This window comes from Phyllostomus hastatus, unplaced genomic scaffold (genome assembly GCF_019186645.2).
Source record: "Phyllostomus hastatus isolate PE091 unplaced genomic scaffold, TTU_PhHast_1.1 phas_scaffold_177, whole genome shotgun sequence".
In the NCBI taxonomy this organism is placed as follows: Eukaryota; Metazoa; Chordata; class Mammalia; order Chiroptera; family Phyllostomidae; genus Phyllostomus; species Phyllostomus hastatus.
The window spans coordinates 1,029,465-1,046,720 of record NW_025334012.1 but is presented as its reverse complement, the minus strand read 5'-3'; the positions used below and the strand labels follow the sequence as shown (position 1 = coordinate 1,046,720).

Genomic DNA, 17,256 nt, shown 5'->3' with positions numbered 1-17,256 from the left:
AAAGGAAAGAGGGAACGTGAAAGAAAGAGGAAGAAAGAAAGAGAGAAAAGGAAGAAGAAAAGAAAGGGAAGAAAGAGGAAGGAAGGAAGGAAGGAAGGAAGGAATAGAGAAAAGAAGGAAAGAAGAGAGGAAGAAGCCTCCTTAACCTGCCCCCACCCTGAGATTTCTGGTCACCCACTCACAGGGCCTTGATTGCAGAAACTGCTGGCTGACCGGAGCCAGGAGGCCTTGCAGAAGGTTGGTATTTCTGGGGTGTGGTGTTGGGGAAGGAATGGAAGGATGGACAGTTTGAGTCAGAATGCTGTCCCCTCACACCTGGCCAACAGAGAATGGACTATGTAGGTGGAAGAGCTCGAGCTACACAGCGCCCTCTGGAGGAGTCTTCCTGTGTCTGGCAGAAGCTGTCTCAGGGTGATGTGTGTGGCCAGCCTGGTGCTGACAGCAGCATACCAGAAAGCCCATCACCACTAACCATGGCCAGCCTGCCTTTCCCATTCATTCCACCAGCCTCTGCCAATTGGGTGAGTCAGCTGAAGGGCATGGGCACAAACCTCCCTGCAGTGTCTGTGTGTGCCCCATGCCTGGGTTCTCCCCACTGATGGAACCTCCAATCTTGTCTCTGAGTTTCCAGCTGAGGGGAGCAGAGTTATAACTCCAAGTGCTCATGACTTGGCTCCCTTGGTGGGGGCTGAGAGTTGTCCCATGCAGTGATGGGTATGTAGAGAATGATCAGAAAATCTCTTCTCTTGGGTGACAGATGAATTTCAATCTCCACCAATTGCTAGAATGTGAAATTTTGAGCATCACTTAACTCTTCTGAGCCTCCCTCTTTCTGGTCCTAGAATGGGGAAAACATTGAGAAGTGTTTGTTTACTGAGGATCTACCATGTGCCAGGCATTTAGTAGATTGTTGCACAACCAGCTTCCCAGTTCACCCTGCCTAAACACTGTGAGGCGTCATCCTTAACCAAACTCTCAGACTGGTCAGTACAGCCTGGGAGATGAGGTGTCTGCCTACTGAGCCCACTCCTGAGTAATCGAGCCAGGAATGGAACCAGGGTCCTTTTAATTCCAAGAAGGACACTCTTCATGCCTCCCAATTGTCACCTGCCTCAGTAGCTTCTAGGGTCCCCCATGAGCACTCTGTGCATTGATTCTGCACATTGGAAGGGAGCTGTGGAGGGTTAGAATGCAGGCTCTCCACTCAAATCCTGGTTTGATGCTTACCTGGCAGTAACATAACCAGTCTGAGCTTCAGTGTTTTTGTTTCCAATTTACAGATGACAATGGTACTTGCCACCTAGAGTTGTTGAGGAACACCACAAATACTGAGCACATAGAAAGTTCTTCTTCAGTATCAGCTGCTTCTGTTATTGTATGAAAATTGCAGCCTGTGATCTGATTTCAGGGTGTATTTGCCCAGCTCATTCTGTAGCAATCTTAACTAAGAATCACTTTCTTCCATCATTCATTATCTATGAGATTTCAGAGCATATTCTTTTCACCACTGGGATTCCACAGAGGAAACGTTGGCTGCCTCTGGTCCATGATCCTGTGGGGATGGGGGCACTGTGGGGAGGCAGGCATATTCTTGGGTTCATTGTGAGGCATAGGACTGCAACCCAGTTGGACATGAGGGAGTCCCAATCTCCAACTTCCCTTCCCACAGGAATGGAAAAGGGCATTCTGGACCCTTTCCCCACCAGGAAGGTGGTTAGAAAGTCTGGGGTCCATTGCCTGGACTCCTCAAATTCTGAAAATTCTGACGATTAAACATGGGACCAGGGTCATAGAGGGAGGCAAGTCAAGAATTTTCATGTTTTGAGTGTGGCCCAGCTCAGAGAAGCTACTTGCTCAAGGCTGCACATTCAGTTGGGGAAGAGATTGCAATCAAGCTGAGGCCAACTGTAGCTGTGCCACAGCAGGTTGCCGATAGCAGAGATGGTGGAGTCATCTCTGAAATGCTGTGCGGGGTCAGCCTCGTGCTGGCTGCTGTGCAGGGTGGAGCCAAAGTAGATGTGTCCACCTGCCACACCAGCCCTAGTGGACTTCACATCCTGAAGGAGGAAGGCATTGCTTCCCTTTATTTGGTTATTGATGATCATGAACAAGAAAACATTGCATTTATTAAGCATTATCAGGTGCCAGGCTCAGTATTAAGTGTTAGGTAGACTTTGTCTTGTCCCTCATAAATCCTCTGTTGGGTGTCTTTGTTGTGACAGAAGTGTGACTTCCAATCCGTAAGAATTCCTTTTGGGGCATTAATGAGAAGAAGGGGACACGAAGGAGGAGTCTGCAGGTAATATTCTGTATCCCAACCTGGGCATGGTTACTGGGGTGCATTCATTCTGTAAAACTTCCCCAAGAACTTATGAGCTTTACTGGACACATATTATACATCCACAGAAAAAAGATTTAAAATGTAAAATTAATGAAATAAGAGGACTGGCCTCACATCTCAAAAAAACTGACTTTCCCCTTCTTCAGCAAGGGGACGACTAAGCTTTGTGAAACTAGCTCGTGTCTTTACAATGGAATCCCTGGGGCTCCTGGCACCCAGCAAGCACGCTGCAGGAGGGCACTCGAGACTCAGTGCTCATTTGTGGAGAAGGGTCACGTTTCCAGTCCTGCTTCCCACCCCAGCCCCCTGGCCAGGCTCTGTCTTAAGAACATTCCTGGAAACAACGTCCTTAGAGGTAGGATCTGTCCTTAGCCTCAGTTCACAGATGGAAAACTTAGACATGGAGGGGCTGACTCTGGGACTTGTCCTTCATTTGCATCACAGTGCACTGCCTCTCAAGACAGTGAGTGAGAAGCACCCCGTCCTTCATGTGGGACTGCACTGAATCCTGAGACAAGAGGCAGAGTTTGCAACCCTATGAACATAAACACAAAGAGTAAGCCAGACAGTTGGAGGTTCATGGATGCTGAAACATTGGCTGCTTGCATAGACTGCCTGTGGGTAATGTGGACTGAGGGACCAATCAGAGAAGCAGGTTCATAGGAGTCAGACTACAGTCATAACTGCTATTCCTTTCTAATTGTATGAACTTGGGCAAGTCATTTAACCTCTCTGAACTTCTCTGGAAGGTATGCAGACCAGTGAAGGCAATACCTAATTCATAGGATGATTGTAAAGATGAAGGTTAATGGATGTCAAAGCCTCCATGGAATGTAGTGTTTGGTCTGTGGAGGCCCTTCAAAAATGTTATTTCCAGTTTTAACTCAGACAGCACTGTGGTCATCAAAGCCATGGAAATATCTTTGCCTGGGGTTTGAGTGCAAAGAAAACAGGGGGGAAGGGAAAGGTTTGTAGAGAAAGGGAGATGAGTGAGAGGGGACAGAAGAAGGGTAGGTATGGGGATGGAGGCTTAGGAGCTGGAAGACCTGCTTTGAGACCTGTCTCTGACTTGCTGTGTGATCTGGGCAACTTGTTCAGGCTCTCAGATGCCCATTTCCTCACATGTAACACAGGTTGTTCAAATGAAACAGTGTGTGTAAAGCTCATAGAGGGGCTTGCTCTTGAGAGCCACTGTCCCTGTTGGTCCTCAAAACCATGAGTGATGGGGTGCCCCTGGTCTGGGCCTCAGGAGGGAGGAGAAGGATGGGGAGTGGGGTCTGGCCCTTCCCTCTCTTCCACCAGGGTGGCCTCAAGTTTTAAATTTCAGACCAAGAATTTGGGCCCCAGAATTGGTCAATCCCCACCACCCATGTCAGGTTGATAAGCTGAGGGTCTTGTCAGTTGGGCTAGAGAGATAGCAGTCCAGACCGTTAGGGACTCTGCAATGAGGCCCAGCAGTGACCTCTCAGATACTTCTCCATTTGCAGGTGTCCTTAGAGAGCAAGGATAGAAAGAAGCCCAAGCCTCTTCCACCCATGGGGTACCTGTCCCTGGTGCCCTGATCCTGGAGGGCTGGGCTGGGGTTTAAAGAAGAAGTAGGCACTTCCCAGCAAGAATGTCACAGAGCTGAGTCAGCCACCCTGGCAAGGCCACTAGCTCCTGGCAGGGATATCCAGTAAAGTCAGGGCTCCACAGTTGCAGGGGTGTTTTGGGGCTACAGTGCACTTGTGTGGAGCTTGTTTGATTCAAGTTTTGATATTTTGTTCATCACAGATTTTTTGCATTTATTTTGATTTTTTCAGAAAGGTTGCATTAAAGTACTTATCTTGACTACTGAATTCTTTGGTGCCCTCTTAAAACTTGCACCTAAAAGGAGTGCCTCACTCTCTTCCCCCAGTCCTGATCCTGGTGGTGATGGAGGGCTGGTGTGAGCTGGGGAGTGGTGGTGAGGGGGGGCAAGTGGCCCACAGGGTGTGTGAGTGATTCTGTACAAAGATTTCCAGTCCAGCTGTGGCCTTTTGGCCCAGAGATTTGCCTTGTGGTTGAACAAAATGGCATATTGTAGATCAGTGATCCTCAGTGTGGCAACTTTGCTCCCCAGAGGGTATCTGGAAATGTGTGAAAAGGTTTTCAATTGTCTTTGGGGGGACAATGGGTTTACAATTTTTTAAAAAAATTTTATTCTAATTATTGTTCAAGTACAGTTTTCTCCCTTTTACTCCCATTCCAGCCCACCCACCCAACCCTCCCCACTTCCCTCCCATTACCACCCCACACCCCCAGTTTTTGTCCATGTGTCCTTCAAATTTGTTCCTGTAAACCCTTCCCATTCTCCCCTGAAATTCCCTCTTCTCTCTCCTCTGGTCACTGTCAGCCTGCCCTCTATTTCAGTGTCTTTGACTATATTTTGCTTGTTTCTTTGTTTTGTTGTTTAGGTTCCTATTAAAGATGAGATCATATGGTATTTTCTTTCACTGCCTGGCTTGATTCGCTTAGCACAATGTTTTCCAGCTCCATCCACGCTGTTGCAAAGAGTAGGAGCTCCTTCTTTCTTTCTGCTGCATAGAATTCCATTGTGTGAATGTACCATAGTTTTTTGATCCATTCATTTACTGATGGACATCTAGGTTGCTTCCAGCACTTAGGTATTGTAAATTGTGCTGATATGAACATTGGGGAGCAAAGTTTCTTTTGTCTTGGTGTTTTAGGGTTCTTAGGATATAGTCCCAGCAGTGGAATTGCTGGGTCAAAAGGGCAGATCTATTTTAGTTTTCTGAGGAAGTTCCATACTGATTTCCATAGTAGTTGTACCAGTCTGCAGAGGACAATGGGTTTGACTGGGTGGAGGTGCCCCTGATGTCTATTGGGTAAAGACTATGGGTCCTGCCACACTTTCTACAGTGCAGAGGACAGCTCCCACATCAAAGACCTATTTGACTGCAAATGGTAATAATGCAAAGGCCAGGAACCTTGATCCTGACCCATATAATGGAAGAAAGAGCATAAGTTTTCACACACTCAAGATGAAAAAAGAGGGAGGAGAAGAGTGAGAAAGAGGAAGAGAGGAAGGACAGGAAGGAGGGTGTGGGAAGAATGGGAGAAGGGGGGAGATGGGTAGAGGGCGGTTTGGGAGCCAAAAAAAGACTTAGAAATCTCAGGCCCCTCACTTCCTGTGCAACCTTGGCAAGTGACTTTCCCTCTCAGAATCTCATTTTTCACACCTGTGAAGTGAGGATCTCATGCATGCTCATGGGAGTGAGGGTGAAGGTAGGATTCCGGGATGGGATGCATGTAAAATCCCTGGTGTAGACAACCACTCAGGAGAATGAGGCTCCCTTGGCCCCCTCCCTCCCTGCCTCAGAGTCCTTCAGCATCCTGGGATCCTCTACTTTATTTGCTTGGATATTGACCAGAGGGAGGTTGCTGGGGAGTAAAGGCCGGGGCCCATTTGGGGTGCCAATGGTAAGTAAGTGTGGACAGTAGACATGTGGGGTCTTCTCTAGCACCTGGGTGTTTGGACACCCATGTGTGCCAGTAAGCTCTGGGAGGCAGGTCCCTGCAGTCCCAGCAGAGAGCATGTGAGTTGAGCAAATGTCTTCTTATCAGCTCCACTGGCCAGCACCCCTAGCCTGGGGCAATCATTCTAGTTTCTTCCTACTTCCCCAAAAGCCTAGTATAAGGGCTGCCTTGGATGCTCAGGAGCCAGAGGCACTGAGAGTGGAGGCACGGACTCTTGCAAGGTGAGTGGTCCTCCTGTTTCCCAGGCAGGGTGGGTCCACAGCTTGGAAGAGGGCAGAAGCCTATATGGCTTATCCTTCGGACCATGATGGCTGTTGTTCTTTTACTGCTCCCCCAGTGTGAGTGAAGGTGACTCTGATCCCTAGCAGACCTGCCCCTGCAGAGACAATGGTCTGGACTAAGTGCTGTCCCAGGGACAGTGATGGAACTCTCATGTACAAGGGACTTCTGTACTTGAGCTGACTCCCCCACAATCTTTTCCAAGTCTCCAGGTTAGGTTCTGTTTATTGGGTGAGATGGAAGCTCTCCAGATTGTCCTTTAATCAACTAATTAAACAAACAGTTGCATCTCTGTTAAGTGACAGGGCTGCACAGACACACAGGACATCCTCAAGGAGGGAAAGTGGTGCTGTGTCCCTGTCACAAGACTGAGTGGATATGAAACACCCTCTGCTCCTGCCCCTTCTCCTGCTGGGGAGTGTTGCTGCTTTTCGTCTGGGTAAGTCCTCCCCTTCCCTTCTCATCCAGATTTTTCTTTCCTCCTCTTTCCTGCACCTTTGTGGCTATCTTGGGGCCAGGTCACAGCTTTTCTTCTTCAGCTGACCCAGCCCTTCTCTGGTAAGATTTCTCCTGGACTCAGAACTGTGACCTTAATTCTTGTCAGGCTCCTTCAGAAGGTAACAACCACTCACCTGTGAAGATGAAGGGCTTCATATCCCACCCCCCCCAAAATACACATGTGTGTCAGCCAGTGGCAGGGTCTCATGCACTTGTGTGAGTTCTCACCTCACCCCCACATGGAGGAGATCCTTCCAGTGCTGGCTCCAGACAGCAGCACTAGGAAGGCCCCATTGGGGGCTGTGCAGAGCTGTCCACGGTCCTGGAAGAAGGCAAAACTCCACCTGATGGTAAGTTGTCTCTTCTTCCCAGAGAATCATGCTCCCCACCTGCACAGCCAAGACACACAGGCAGACCTGAGCCAGGGTCTGGAAGGTTCAGGGGATCAGGAGGGAGAGTTGGCCCTGACTGAAGAGAAGATTCAGTCAGAAGAAGAGCAAGTGGAGGCGTCTGGCTACCAAAATGACTTTGACGATGAGAAGGCTTTGCAGTTGGACCCAAGTGCCCTCGACACCAACTTGCAGTGCCCCAGGACAGAGGACACAGTCGAAATAGTGGGAAGTCCTGGGTGCAAGACCTGCCGCTACATCTTGGTGAGGACTCCCCAAGTCTTTACAGTTGCTCAGGTAAGTGTCAGCATGGCTACTGTGGAAGGAGAACCAGTGGGAGGGTAAGAGAGTGGATTCAAACTTCCCTATTTCGCTGAGACTAGTGGTTCTCAAAGCCTAAGTACATCAGGCTTTCCTAAAGTTTGCATTAACAATAAAGTCCCAGGTGATGATGGTATTTTTGGTAGGAGACAGCACTTGAAAATCACTGATTTGGATAGAAGGTTTGGTATTAGATGTACTTGTGTTAAATCTTTGCTATGCCTGCCATAGGCTGTGTTACCTAGGCAAGTCACTTCAACCTTTCGGAGCTTCAGTATTTTGTCTTTTAAAAAAGTGTATTTTACTCATTATGCTATCACAGTTGTCCTGATTTTTCCCCTTTCCCCCACTTCCAACCAGCACCTGCTACTCCTTCAGGCAATCTCCACACCTTGTTCATATCCATGGGTCAGGCATATCAGTTCTTCGGCTACTCCATTTCCTATGCTGTACAGTTATGCTTTAAATACTTGTTCATACTTCTTAATCCCCTCACCTTTTCATCCATTCCCCCACAAACCCCTCCCATCAGACAACCCTCAAAACGCTCTCTATGTCCATGATTTATGTCTGTTCTTGTTTCCTCAGTTTTTTTAGATGCCATTGTTGATATGTGTGTATCTTTGCCATTTTATTGTTGATAGTTTCGATCTCCTTTTCCTTAAATAAGTCCCTTTAACATTTTATAAAATAATACTCTGATGCTGATGAACTCCTTCAGTTTTTTCTTGCCTGCGAAGCTCTTTCTCTGCCCTTTGATTCTAAATGATAACTTTGCTGGGTAGGGCAATCTTGGCTGTGGGTCCCTGCATTTCATGACTGAATATTTCTTACACCCTGGCTGGTGTAGCTCAGTGGATTGAGCGTGGGCCTGCGAACCAAAGGATTGCAGTTTGATTCCCAGTCAGGGCATATGCCTGGGTTGCAGGCTAGTTCCCAGCAGGGAATGCATGAGAGGCAACCATACACTGATATTTCTCTCCCTCTCTCCTTCCCTTCCCCTCTAAAGAAAAATAAATAAAATTTTAAAAAAAACCTTGCCAATTCCTTCTAGCCTGCAAAGTTTCTTTTGAGAAATCAGCTGAGAGTCTTATGGGACCTCTTCTTAGGTAACTAACTTCTATTCTCTTGCTGCTGTTAACATTCTTGCTTTATTGTTAAACTTTGGCATTTCAGTTATGATATGTCTCAAAATAGGCCCCTTTGTATCTATTTCATTTGGGACTCTTTGTGCTTCCTGGATTTTCATGTTTATTTCCTTCACCAAATAAGGAAGTTTTCTTTCATTATTTTTTTCAGACAGATTTCCAATTTCTTGCTCTTTCTTTTCTTCTGGCACCCCTATGATGCAAATGTTGGACCCCTTGAAGTTGTCCCAAAGGCTGCTTATACTATTCTCATTTTGGGGGGGATTCTATTTTCTTGTGTTGTCTGATTGGTTGTTTTTTGCTTGTGTATGTTTCAAATCATTGATTTGCTTCTTGACTTCATCCACTCTACCGTTGTTTCCCTGTAAATTGTTCTCTATTTCAATTAGGGTATCATTTATTTCTGCCTGGATCTTTATGCTGTTGAGGTCCTCACTTAAGTTGCTTTAGCATCCTTATAACCAGTGTTTTGAACTCTGCATGTGATAGGTTGCTTATCTTCATTTCATTTAGCTCTTTCTCTGGAGTTTTGATCTGTTCTTTCATTTGGGCCATCTTTCTTTGTCTGCTTGTTTTGGCAGCCTCCCCATGTTTGCTTCTATGTTTTAGGTAGAGCTGCTTTGAATCTATGTCTTGGTAGTATGGGCTAATGTAGTAGGTGTCCTGTAGGGTCCAGGGCACAGCCTCCCATTTCACCCAAGCTGGGTACTTGAGGCATGCCTTTCCTGTGGGCTGAGTAAACCCTGCTCTTGTATTTGAGCCTTGATTACTGCTGGTAGGCCAATGGGGGAGATTTAACCAGGCTAGCCAGCTGCAAGGACTGGCTGTAACCCCTGACGATCAACCTCTGCCCTCCATGGAGCATCAGTGGTGCAGGGGCAGGGTGGTGGTGCTCAGAGCCTCAGTTTTTTTCACTTGTACAGTGGAGATATACAGTATCAAACTCTTAGAGTTGTGGTGACAATTAAATAAGATAATACATGGAAAGCATTTGTAAAAGTCCCTGGGTTGATGGAAACTGTCAATAAATGGTAGCTATGATTATTCTGAGTATTATTCTTCTTTCCTGCAAAAAGATCCTGATGACAGATAAAGGACCAAGGGATGGGAATGAGGGGGCTAGTAGATCCCTGATTTCTGACTGGACAAGGGATGCAGAGCTGTCTGTCTCATGGAGACTCCAGGACTGGAGAAAAATCTGTGAATTCTCTACCCCACCTTCTTTCTGCTTCAGCATACTTGCAGGAATTGCTACAGAGGTACCCTCGTCTCCATCCACAACATCGGCATCAATTACCATCTGCAGTGCATGACCAGTGCACTCAACCAAGGCCAAGTCTGGATTGGAGGCTATATCTGGGGATCGGTAAGTGAGTGTCCAACTCCCAAATACAGGAAGGTCTCTCCCATTGCCTCAAGGGAGCACCTGCCTGGCATCAGGCTTCATTTCAGCATTTGAGGTGACCTTGTGTGGGTGCTGGCTTGGCTGGATCAGGAGAACCGGTGATTGTACACATCTCCTCTCAGCTCCTCTGTTCAGTGGCTTCATGCCTGCAGTATGAAATGTGCCACAGTGGGTGTGTTCACACCAAGGAAATTGGCAATTGTTACAAATCAGCATTCCTCCCACTCTCTGCCGTCTCGTCTTCCCCCAGAGCTGATTGTTGAACACTTGCCAGCATACCACTGGGATCAGGAGATAGGTTCCATGCCCAGCTTGGTCACTTTCAGGCTGAATGTCTTCCTCATGTCTAAATGGGGTGCTTCTCCTCTCTGAGTAGCTCCGGCCTAGTGGGTAAATAAGTGCCATTGTATTTGCTCCTCAAGTGTGGTCCATGGACCAAGCAGTTATTAGCATCTTCTGGAAGCTTGTTAGAAGGGCACTATCTTGGGTCCCATCTGTGAATCCTGAATCAAGATCTGCCTGTTAAAAAGACCCACAGGAGATTCATATTTGCAGAAAAGCCTGCTCTGTGTGATGGCTCTGTTGGCCTTGCCTGCACAGCCTCAGGGGTGGGTCTCTAGGATTTCTGGCTCCTAGCTGGGTGAGCAGTATCCAGAAGGATATTAGTAGGCATTTTCTGAAACCCCTGAATCTGTCTTCCCGGACCTCTGCCTCTGACCCAGCTATTTCTTCTCCAGGGCCAATGCAGGAGGTTTTTCTGGGATGATGGAAGCTGCTGGAATTATTCAAACTGGGCTGCAGGACAGCCTAACTGTGGGGGTGGCAACTGTGTAACTCTATGCACCACAGGTGAGGAGAACTGGGCACCAGGGTAAAGGGAAGGGATGGCAAGATGGACTCTTACATACTGTCCCTTTGAGCTGCCTGAACACACTTTCCCAAACCCACAAGCTCCCCACAACTGGAGAACCAATGTCCAGTCTGTGAGGAGGGCTGAGTTGGAGGGTTAGCGGTTGCCCTGTGTGTGGGTTGGGTGGGGGCTCTCCATTCTCACAAAACTTGGTTCAGAGCCTGGGGGGCTCCATTCTTTCCTCTGTTAAGAGGAAGCCACTGATGTGACACATGAGAGTGACAGGTGCAAATGAAAGGTGTGGATGAGGGATGAAGGAGAGGTGTGGGAACTGGGGATGGCTGACAGTCAGTGTGCCAGCTTCCCCTGCCTGGTTGTGGGACATGTGGAGCTCAGTCCAGTGCTGAGGCCATGTGGGGGGAGTAAGGTGGCCACAGTCCATTCCCATCCCAGCTCTGCACTTGCCTCAGAGCCTCAGGCCCCTCCCCTGTGAAAGGGGTTGGTGACTGACCCACCCCCTTGAATGGTTGTGAGGATTCACCAGGGGCCCAGACACCCACTTAGCACACTGCCTTCTGGGGTGAAGTCCCAGTGCCTGGAACTCGTGGGGATGTGTGGCCAATGTGTCCTGATGCGTGGTGACAGACAAGAAAGACTTAGGAGGAGGGATGAGGTCACTGGCCACACTGGGATGGGCAGCTGACATCTCTGTGCTCTCCACCCCCAGGGGGTCAGTGGCGACTCGAGCATTGCTGCAGACCTCTGCCCTTCATCTGCTCTGCCTAAGCCAGTGGTCTGGAGACCCTGCCCTGGACCTGCCGCCTGCACCCCTCCTGGCTGCCCCTACCTACCCTGGGCCCTGGCTGGGCCTCCAGCCTCCCCTGCTCATAAAGCCAAACTGCCCACCGCATTTCCTGACTCTTGTGTCTTCATTGTTCCTTTGGAGGACTCCCGGGGTTGGAAAAGCTCGCTCCTGCAGGGTGGGACTTTGAGGGAAGTAAAAGATGGCAGAATGTGCCCCACCCCCAGTGGTGAGTGAAGGGGGGCGGGTACAAGAGATAAGGGCTGAGGTGTTTGACTGCTGCGCCACCTGGGGGCGGGGCCCGGATTAGGTGGCTCTCCTGGTTCCCCTGTCAGCCCTGGCTGGGGCTTTCACCCCACCCCCTCCCCACTGGGGGAAGGTCCTCATCGGGTGGGCGTCGCTGAACTGCCCCCCCACCCCACCGCTTTGTTTGCTTCTCTTTGGGCTTCGGGGTGGGGTGGGAGTGGGGCGGCTATCCAAAAGGAGGGTGATGTCACTGATTTGAGAATTGGAGGAGTGTTAAAAAAACAAAATTCAGCTGAGTGCATTTTAAGAGGAAATTGGCTTTATTCAAGGATTCATGAATCAGGCAGCGTCCCATCCAGCAAATAGAAAGGAGCTCTGAGGAGCTGTACAAAGGGAAGGCTTTTATAGGTAGAAGGGATCACATGGAATGTTCTAGCAAAGAACAGATGGTTGAGGTGAGGCCACCTCCGTTTGGAAGTGGTGTATCAAGAGGATTACCTCACTAGTTCTGACCAGATAGTTGCACATTGGCTGGTTAAAGGTAACATTCCTGAGAGAGGCTGAGACTGCAGTTAGGTTAGGTAGTGAGTCTTGGTTTGGGTGGGCTTAGCACAGGTGACTCTGTTTGGGGCCTGTGACTTCCTCCCTCCCTCCCTCCCTTCCTTTTTTCCTTTCTCATCCTCACTCAAGAACATGCTTATTGATTGTAGAGAGAGGAAGGGAGGGAAAGAGAGACAAACTTTGATGAGAGACAGACAGAGAGAGAAGCATCGATCAGATTGCCCTCATATGCACCCAGGTGTGGGGACCAGACCCACAGCCTAGTCGAGTGCCCTGATGGAAACTCTAGCTGACAACCTTTTGTCTGTGGGAAAACATGCCAACCAACTGAGCCACACTTGCCAGGGCCTGGTATATTTTTTCTTTCCTTTCCTTTTTCTTTTTTTCCTTTTCTCTCTCTCTCTCTCTGTCACTCTCTGTCTCTCTCTCTCTCAGTAGTGAGATCCCACCTGTGGTAACAACATGGGAGGGAAGAGAGAATAGCCCTGTGTGGCCTTGTGCCTTTTTGGCCCAACAGTTGCCCTTATTTCCCAATTCCCAGTCACCTTTGGCTGAGTTCCAAGGCCCCATCTTCTTCTGATATATGTTCCCTATTTCCAGGAGGGTGGCTCCTCCCCCCAATCCTTTTCCATTTCCCCAATCTCCAGTCTAGGTCTCTGAAGGGAACACTTTCTCAGGAAGGAGCTACCTTCCCCCAGGAGAGCCCTGGGGCAAAAGTCAGGGCATCTGGTAGCAGTGTGGGTCCCACCCCAGTTCTGTAGCCCCATGCCCCCACTCCTGCCCCTCCTCCCACTTTCTCAGACCCTGGGGACACTGAGACTGAACACTGTGGCTGCTGCTTGTGCCAGGTGTGGTGCTGGGGTCCAGGAAGGATCTGGAGTTGGTGAAGCGGGAAGCTTGACCTGACCCTGGGTTTTCAAAGGGCAGAGAGCCCTGGGCTGTAGTTCTGCATGGGGACCAGGGAAAGTGTACAAGTATTTCTGTGGGTGCTCATGTGCACATGTGTGTATATGTATCTTGGTGTGTCCACAAGTTGTCTTTGTATACCTGTGTATATCTGTGTATGTGGGAATCTTTTGGTGAATGTGCACAACCTGTGTGTGGGTGTGTATGTGTGTTGCTTGAGTGTGTGTATATTGTCTACATTCCTGGTTATCTGTGGATAGGCCAGTGTGTCCATGTACATCTGTGAATGTGCATGTCTGTGTGGCTTTGCACCCTCACACACCTGAGCCTCTGTGTTCTGCATCTGCGTGTACCTGTGTGTCTTTGGCCAGTATATTTGGGAGTTGTGCATTCATGGCAGTGTGTGCCTGAGCACACCTGTGTACAGGCCTGTGTTTGAGTGTGCATGTGTGTGTATCCATATGGGCATGTGATGGGCCATGGAGTTTCAGGAATAAAAAGAGCAAAAAGGAACAAAAGACAGGTGTGCTTTGTTTCTAAAGATGCTGGAGTTGATGCAACAGGACAAGAGTGGGGCAGCCGAGGGAAAGAGGCTGGTGAAGGAGCAGCAGGGATGAGCCCCTTGAACAGGAGCAGGCCTCTGGCAACAGGGCAATGGGCCTTGGCATCACCATGAGCCTCCCCAATGCTGGGCCCCAGGGGCTGCCTCTGGGTGGAGGCACCTGTCCTGTGTAGAGGGGTCCATCTTTCTGCCTTGGATGGAGATTGGGTCCAGAAGCTCCTAATTACAGCATGTCAGTCTCCCCAATGGCATGGAAGGGGAGCTGCCTCGGCGGTCAGCCCCCATCCTCAGGTCCCTGCATTGAGTACTGTCACAGCTAATTCTTGATGCTCTTCCTCCAAAAGGACAGCAGAGCCTGGCTGTGGGGGGGGGGTGGGGGGGGTGGGAAGGGTCCACTGTCCAGGAAGCCCTGCATAGGGAGCTCTGGGACTGGTAATTCAACTGAAGGGTAAGCTCCCTTTTATCAGCCTCCACTCAATCCTTGATGGAAAATGGGCTTTAGCCAGTCCCAGGAGTCCAGTATCCTGCCAGCAAGACCAAGGTAGAGGGAGAAAGGGGAGAGCAGGAGGTGGCTCAGACCCCTTCAATCTGAAGCATGTCTGAGGGAACAGGGTGGATGTCTCTCAGATATCTAGTAGTGTTGTTATGGGCCTCAACTTCCACCATTACATATTCATTCCTTTGGATGTTCAAGGCCTTCCAGTGTTGAATAACCCTTGATTAAAAAGTAAATAGTCTTAGGAGAAGAAACTCTTCAATGTGTTATTTATGTTTTTCTAAATATTTTATTTATTTATGTTTGTAAAGGGGGAGGGAGAAAGAGAGGGAGAGAAACATCCATGTGTGGTTGCCCCTGGTGCACCCCCTACTGGGGACCTGGCCCACATCCCAGGCATGTGCCCTGACTGGGAATTGAACTGGCGGCCATTTGGTTCACAGGCTAGCACTTAATCCACTGACCCACACCAGCCAGAGCTTGCGTGTGTTGTTTATTAATACCCCTGGGAGACTGCTTGGTTACTTGCCGAGTACAAGGTTTTGTGAGAAGGAACACAGAAGGGAGGGGTACATGGAACTCTCAGTGGGCATGAGAGTGGGTTGTGGAGAAGAAAGACCATTAAAAGGAGATGATGAAGCAGGGAGTGCTATGTGCATCCTATTCTCTGCATGGCCACCCTGGGAGACCCTACTTTCTGAGACTCCTTGTAGTAAAGCTGGGCTCTGCACCACGCTGCTGAGTGTGGCCAGTGACATTGGTTGGAAGTGATGCAAGCCCCTACAGGCCTGGCCTTTAAACATTCCCCTATGACCCAGATCTCTCACTGTCCTTGCCACAGTGACCTAGGTGTCCATGTGGCTTGGTGGCATGGCTACTAGATTTAGGGGGTGGCCTGACTTGCTTTGTCATATTAAACCTTGAGATTTTGCAGTTTACTTGTCACTGCAGCAAAACCTGGTTTAGCCTAACTGAGGGAAAAGAAGGTGCCAACCAATTTCATAGTTTTTCCCAGGCAGACGTAGCACAGAGGTCAAGATCCCAGGCTGGGGAGTCATGAAGCTCTGGGTTCGAGTCCCAGTTCCAGCAGTTCAGTTTCTTCACCTGACTGTCTCTTCTGTAACATGAGATTGGATTCGACAAACCCAGTAACGTATCTAGCCCATGGCTTGGCCGTGGCAAGTTCTCACTAAATGTTAGTTTTCTATGCTGGGTATTTAAGGAAGCCACACAGTGTTAGGAATGAGCACGGGTTCCTTCTTTTGTAAGTTTCTTTTTCTACTAAATAGCATTAGTAACAGGCCACAGCAGCCTCATCAGGGTCAGTGAGTGATTACGTTGGTGATTGTGCTGCGGACACCATGAGGCAGCAGAGGTGAGTTAGCTGTAGTTGTTCCTGCAGATATAACCCTCAGCCCAGCACGCAGAAGCGGTAACTCGGTTCAGCTGTGGGGGGGACTGCATCAGGCTCACACTCCCGGGCTCACACTCCTGCTGGCAGCTCACCAGCCGCTGATGTGCCCGCAGGTGGACCAGGCCAGCCTGGAGGAACGGGAGGGGCTTGGGGAGAGGGTTCCTCCAGGACACTGCCGCCTGGCCTCCCCCTCAGAGCACATCCCTGTGTGCCCGGCCTCAGCCCAGCCTCCTGAGAGCTGGGCACACTGGGGATGCCTGTGGGTCTGGGGTGGGGAACACAGTGCCGCCCGTACCGATGTCTCTGCTGACCACATCTCCAGACGTGGCTGCCCCTGGGGAGGTGTTATCCCACCATCCTGAGGCTGGGGCTGGGGCTGAGGTAGGGGTGGGGGCGGGGGAATGGGCTCATGTGGTGGGATCTTACCCCTTCCCCCCACCAGGCAGTATGGGGCCTTTGCCAGTGCCCCCAGCTTGACCCTCCCAAACCACTCCCAAAGCAGCACCCCCACCCACCAATCAGAGTGTTTCTGCGAAGACCTCGTGGTCATGTCCACCCTCCAGCCTTTCCAGAGGCGGATTCCCCAGGAAGCTAGTGGAACATATTCAGGGCTCCTCACTCGCACGAGCCCCTTCTAACACCTAATTTTATATGAAAATTGCCCCGAGTTTTCTATGCTTCAGGCTTCAGGGAACCTAGCTCTCCCCTAGGAAGTGGGAAATGGAGGCAGGGGAGGACATGACGTGTCCTCACGGCCCTTCCAGCCTCCCGTCCTGTCCCCTCCCCTGGGCGCCAGGACACTGACCGTGAGATGGTCATTGTCCCTCTCTGGCCTCGGCTTCCTCATGTGTAATCAGGACAGTCACACAAGATGGTTTCTAACGCTCTTTAGTTTCTGATGTTAGGAGACTGACTGCCTTAATAGGACCCCATGGGGACAGCCCGGCTGGCCAGCTGCCCAGCTCACGGGCACTGGGGCTCACTGGGGCCTTGCCACCAGTATTATAAGGAGGACAACTGGCCTCCAAGCCCAGGGCCTCTGGTCTGGGAGTCACATCCTGCCCTGGATGGCGGAGTCCGTCTCCTTCAGGGACAGGGCCCAGCCGTGTGTGGGTGTGGGTGGGTCCCACAGACAGGGCAAGGATGCCGTGCCCTGGTCTGGGGAGGCAGCTCTGGGGTGAGGTTAGGGATGCCCACTGGCAGTCTCGCCTCCTGCTCCCTTCTGGTGTGCCCCCCACCCCCTGCCACCGAGTCAGAGAAAGAGATCCCACCCTACTGTCCCACTGGTCTCCCCTGAAATGGGGCCCCAGTTCCTGGGGCCAGCGTGGGGCTTACTCTTTATCACACTGAACCGAATCATGGTCAGAGTGGAGGAGGCTGAAGCAGCAGGGCAGACACCCCTGGGAGTTCACCCTTCTCTTGTGGGGTGTGAGCAATGGAGTTAGACGGACCTGGGTTCAAATCCCAGCTCTCTTGAAGCTTGGCTGTGTGGTTTTGGGCCACTGACTCAGTCTCTCTG

The 17,256-nt window shown here is 50.1% G+C and overlaps 1 protein-coding gene across 1 annotated transcript; it reads left to right on the top strand.

Moving 5' to 3' along the window:
- Positions 1–6,064: 6,064 nt before the first annotated feature.
- Positions 6,065–11,643, top strand: LOC123831503 (proteoglycan 3-like). Its single transcript, XM_045858385.1, has 6 exons — positions 6,065–6,081; positions 6,439–6,578; positions 7,010–7,323; positions 9,730–9,861; positions 10,638–10,749; positions 11,478–11,643. Exons 2-6 carry the CDS (start codon positions 6,518–6,520, stop codon positions 11,534–11,536), a joined length of 678 nt encoding a protein of 225 aa, XP_045714341.1. The 5' UTR covers positions 6,065–6,081; positions 6,439–6,517; the 3' UTR covers positions 11,537–11,643.
- Positions 11,644–17,256: the final 5,613 nt, after the last annotated feature.

What these genes read in the sequence shown, in the direction of transcription:
- LOC123831503 (XM_045858385.1), top strand. Translation starts at nt 6,518, where the DNA reads ATGAAACACCCTCTGCTCCTGCCCCTTCTCCTGCTGGGGAGTGTTGCT. An exon ending in TGTTGCTGCTTTTCGTCTGG is followed by an intron (nt 6,579 to 7,009) that starts GTAAGTCCTCCC and finishes TCTTCTTCCCAG; the next exon opens with AGAATCATGCTCCCCACCTG. An exon ending in GAGGCTATATCTGGGGATCG is followed by an intron (nt 9,862 to 10,637) that starts GTAAGTGAGTGT and finishes TTTCTTCTCCAG; the next exon opens with GGCCAATGCAGGAGGTTTTT.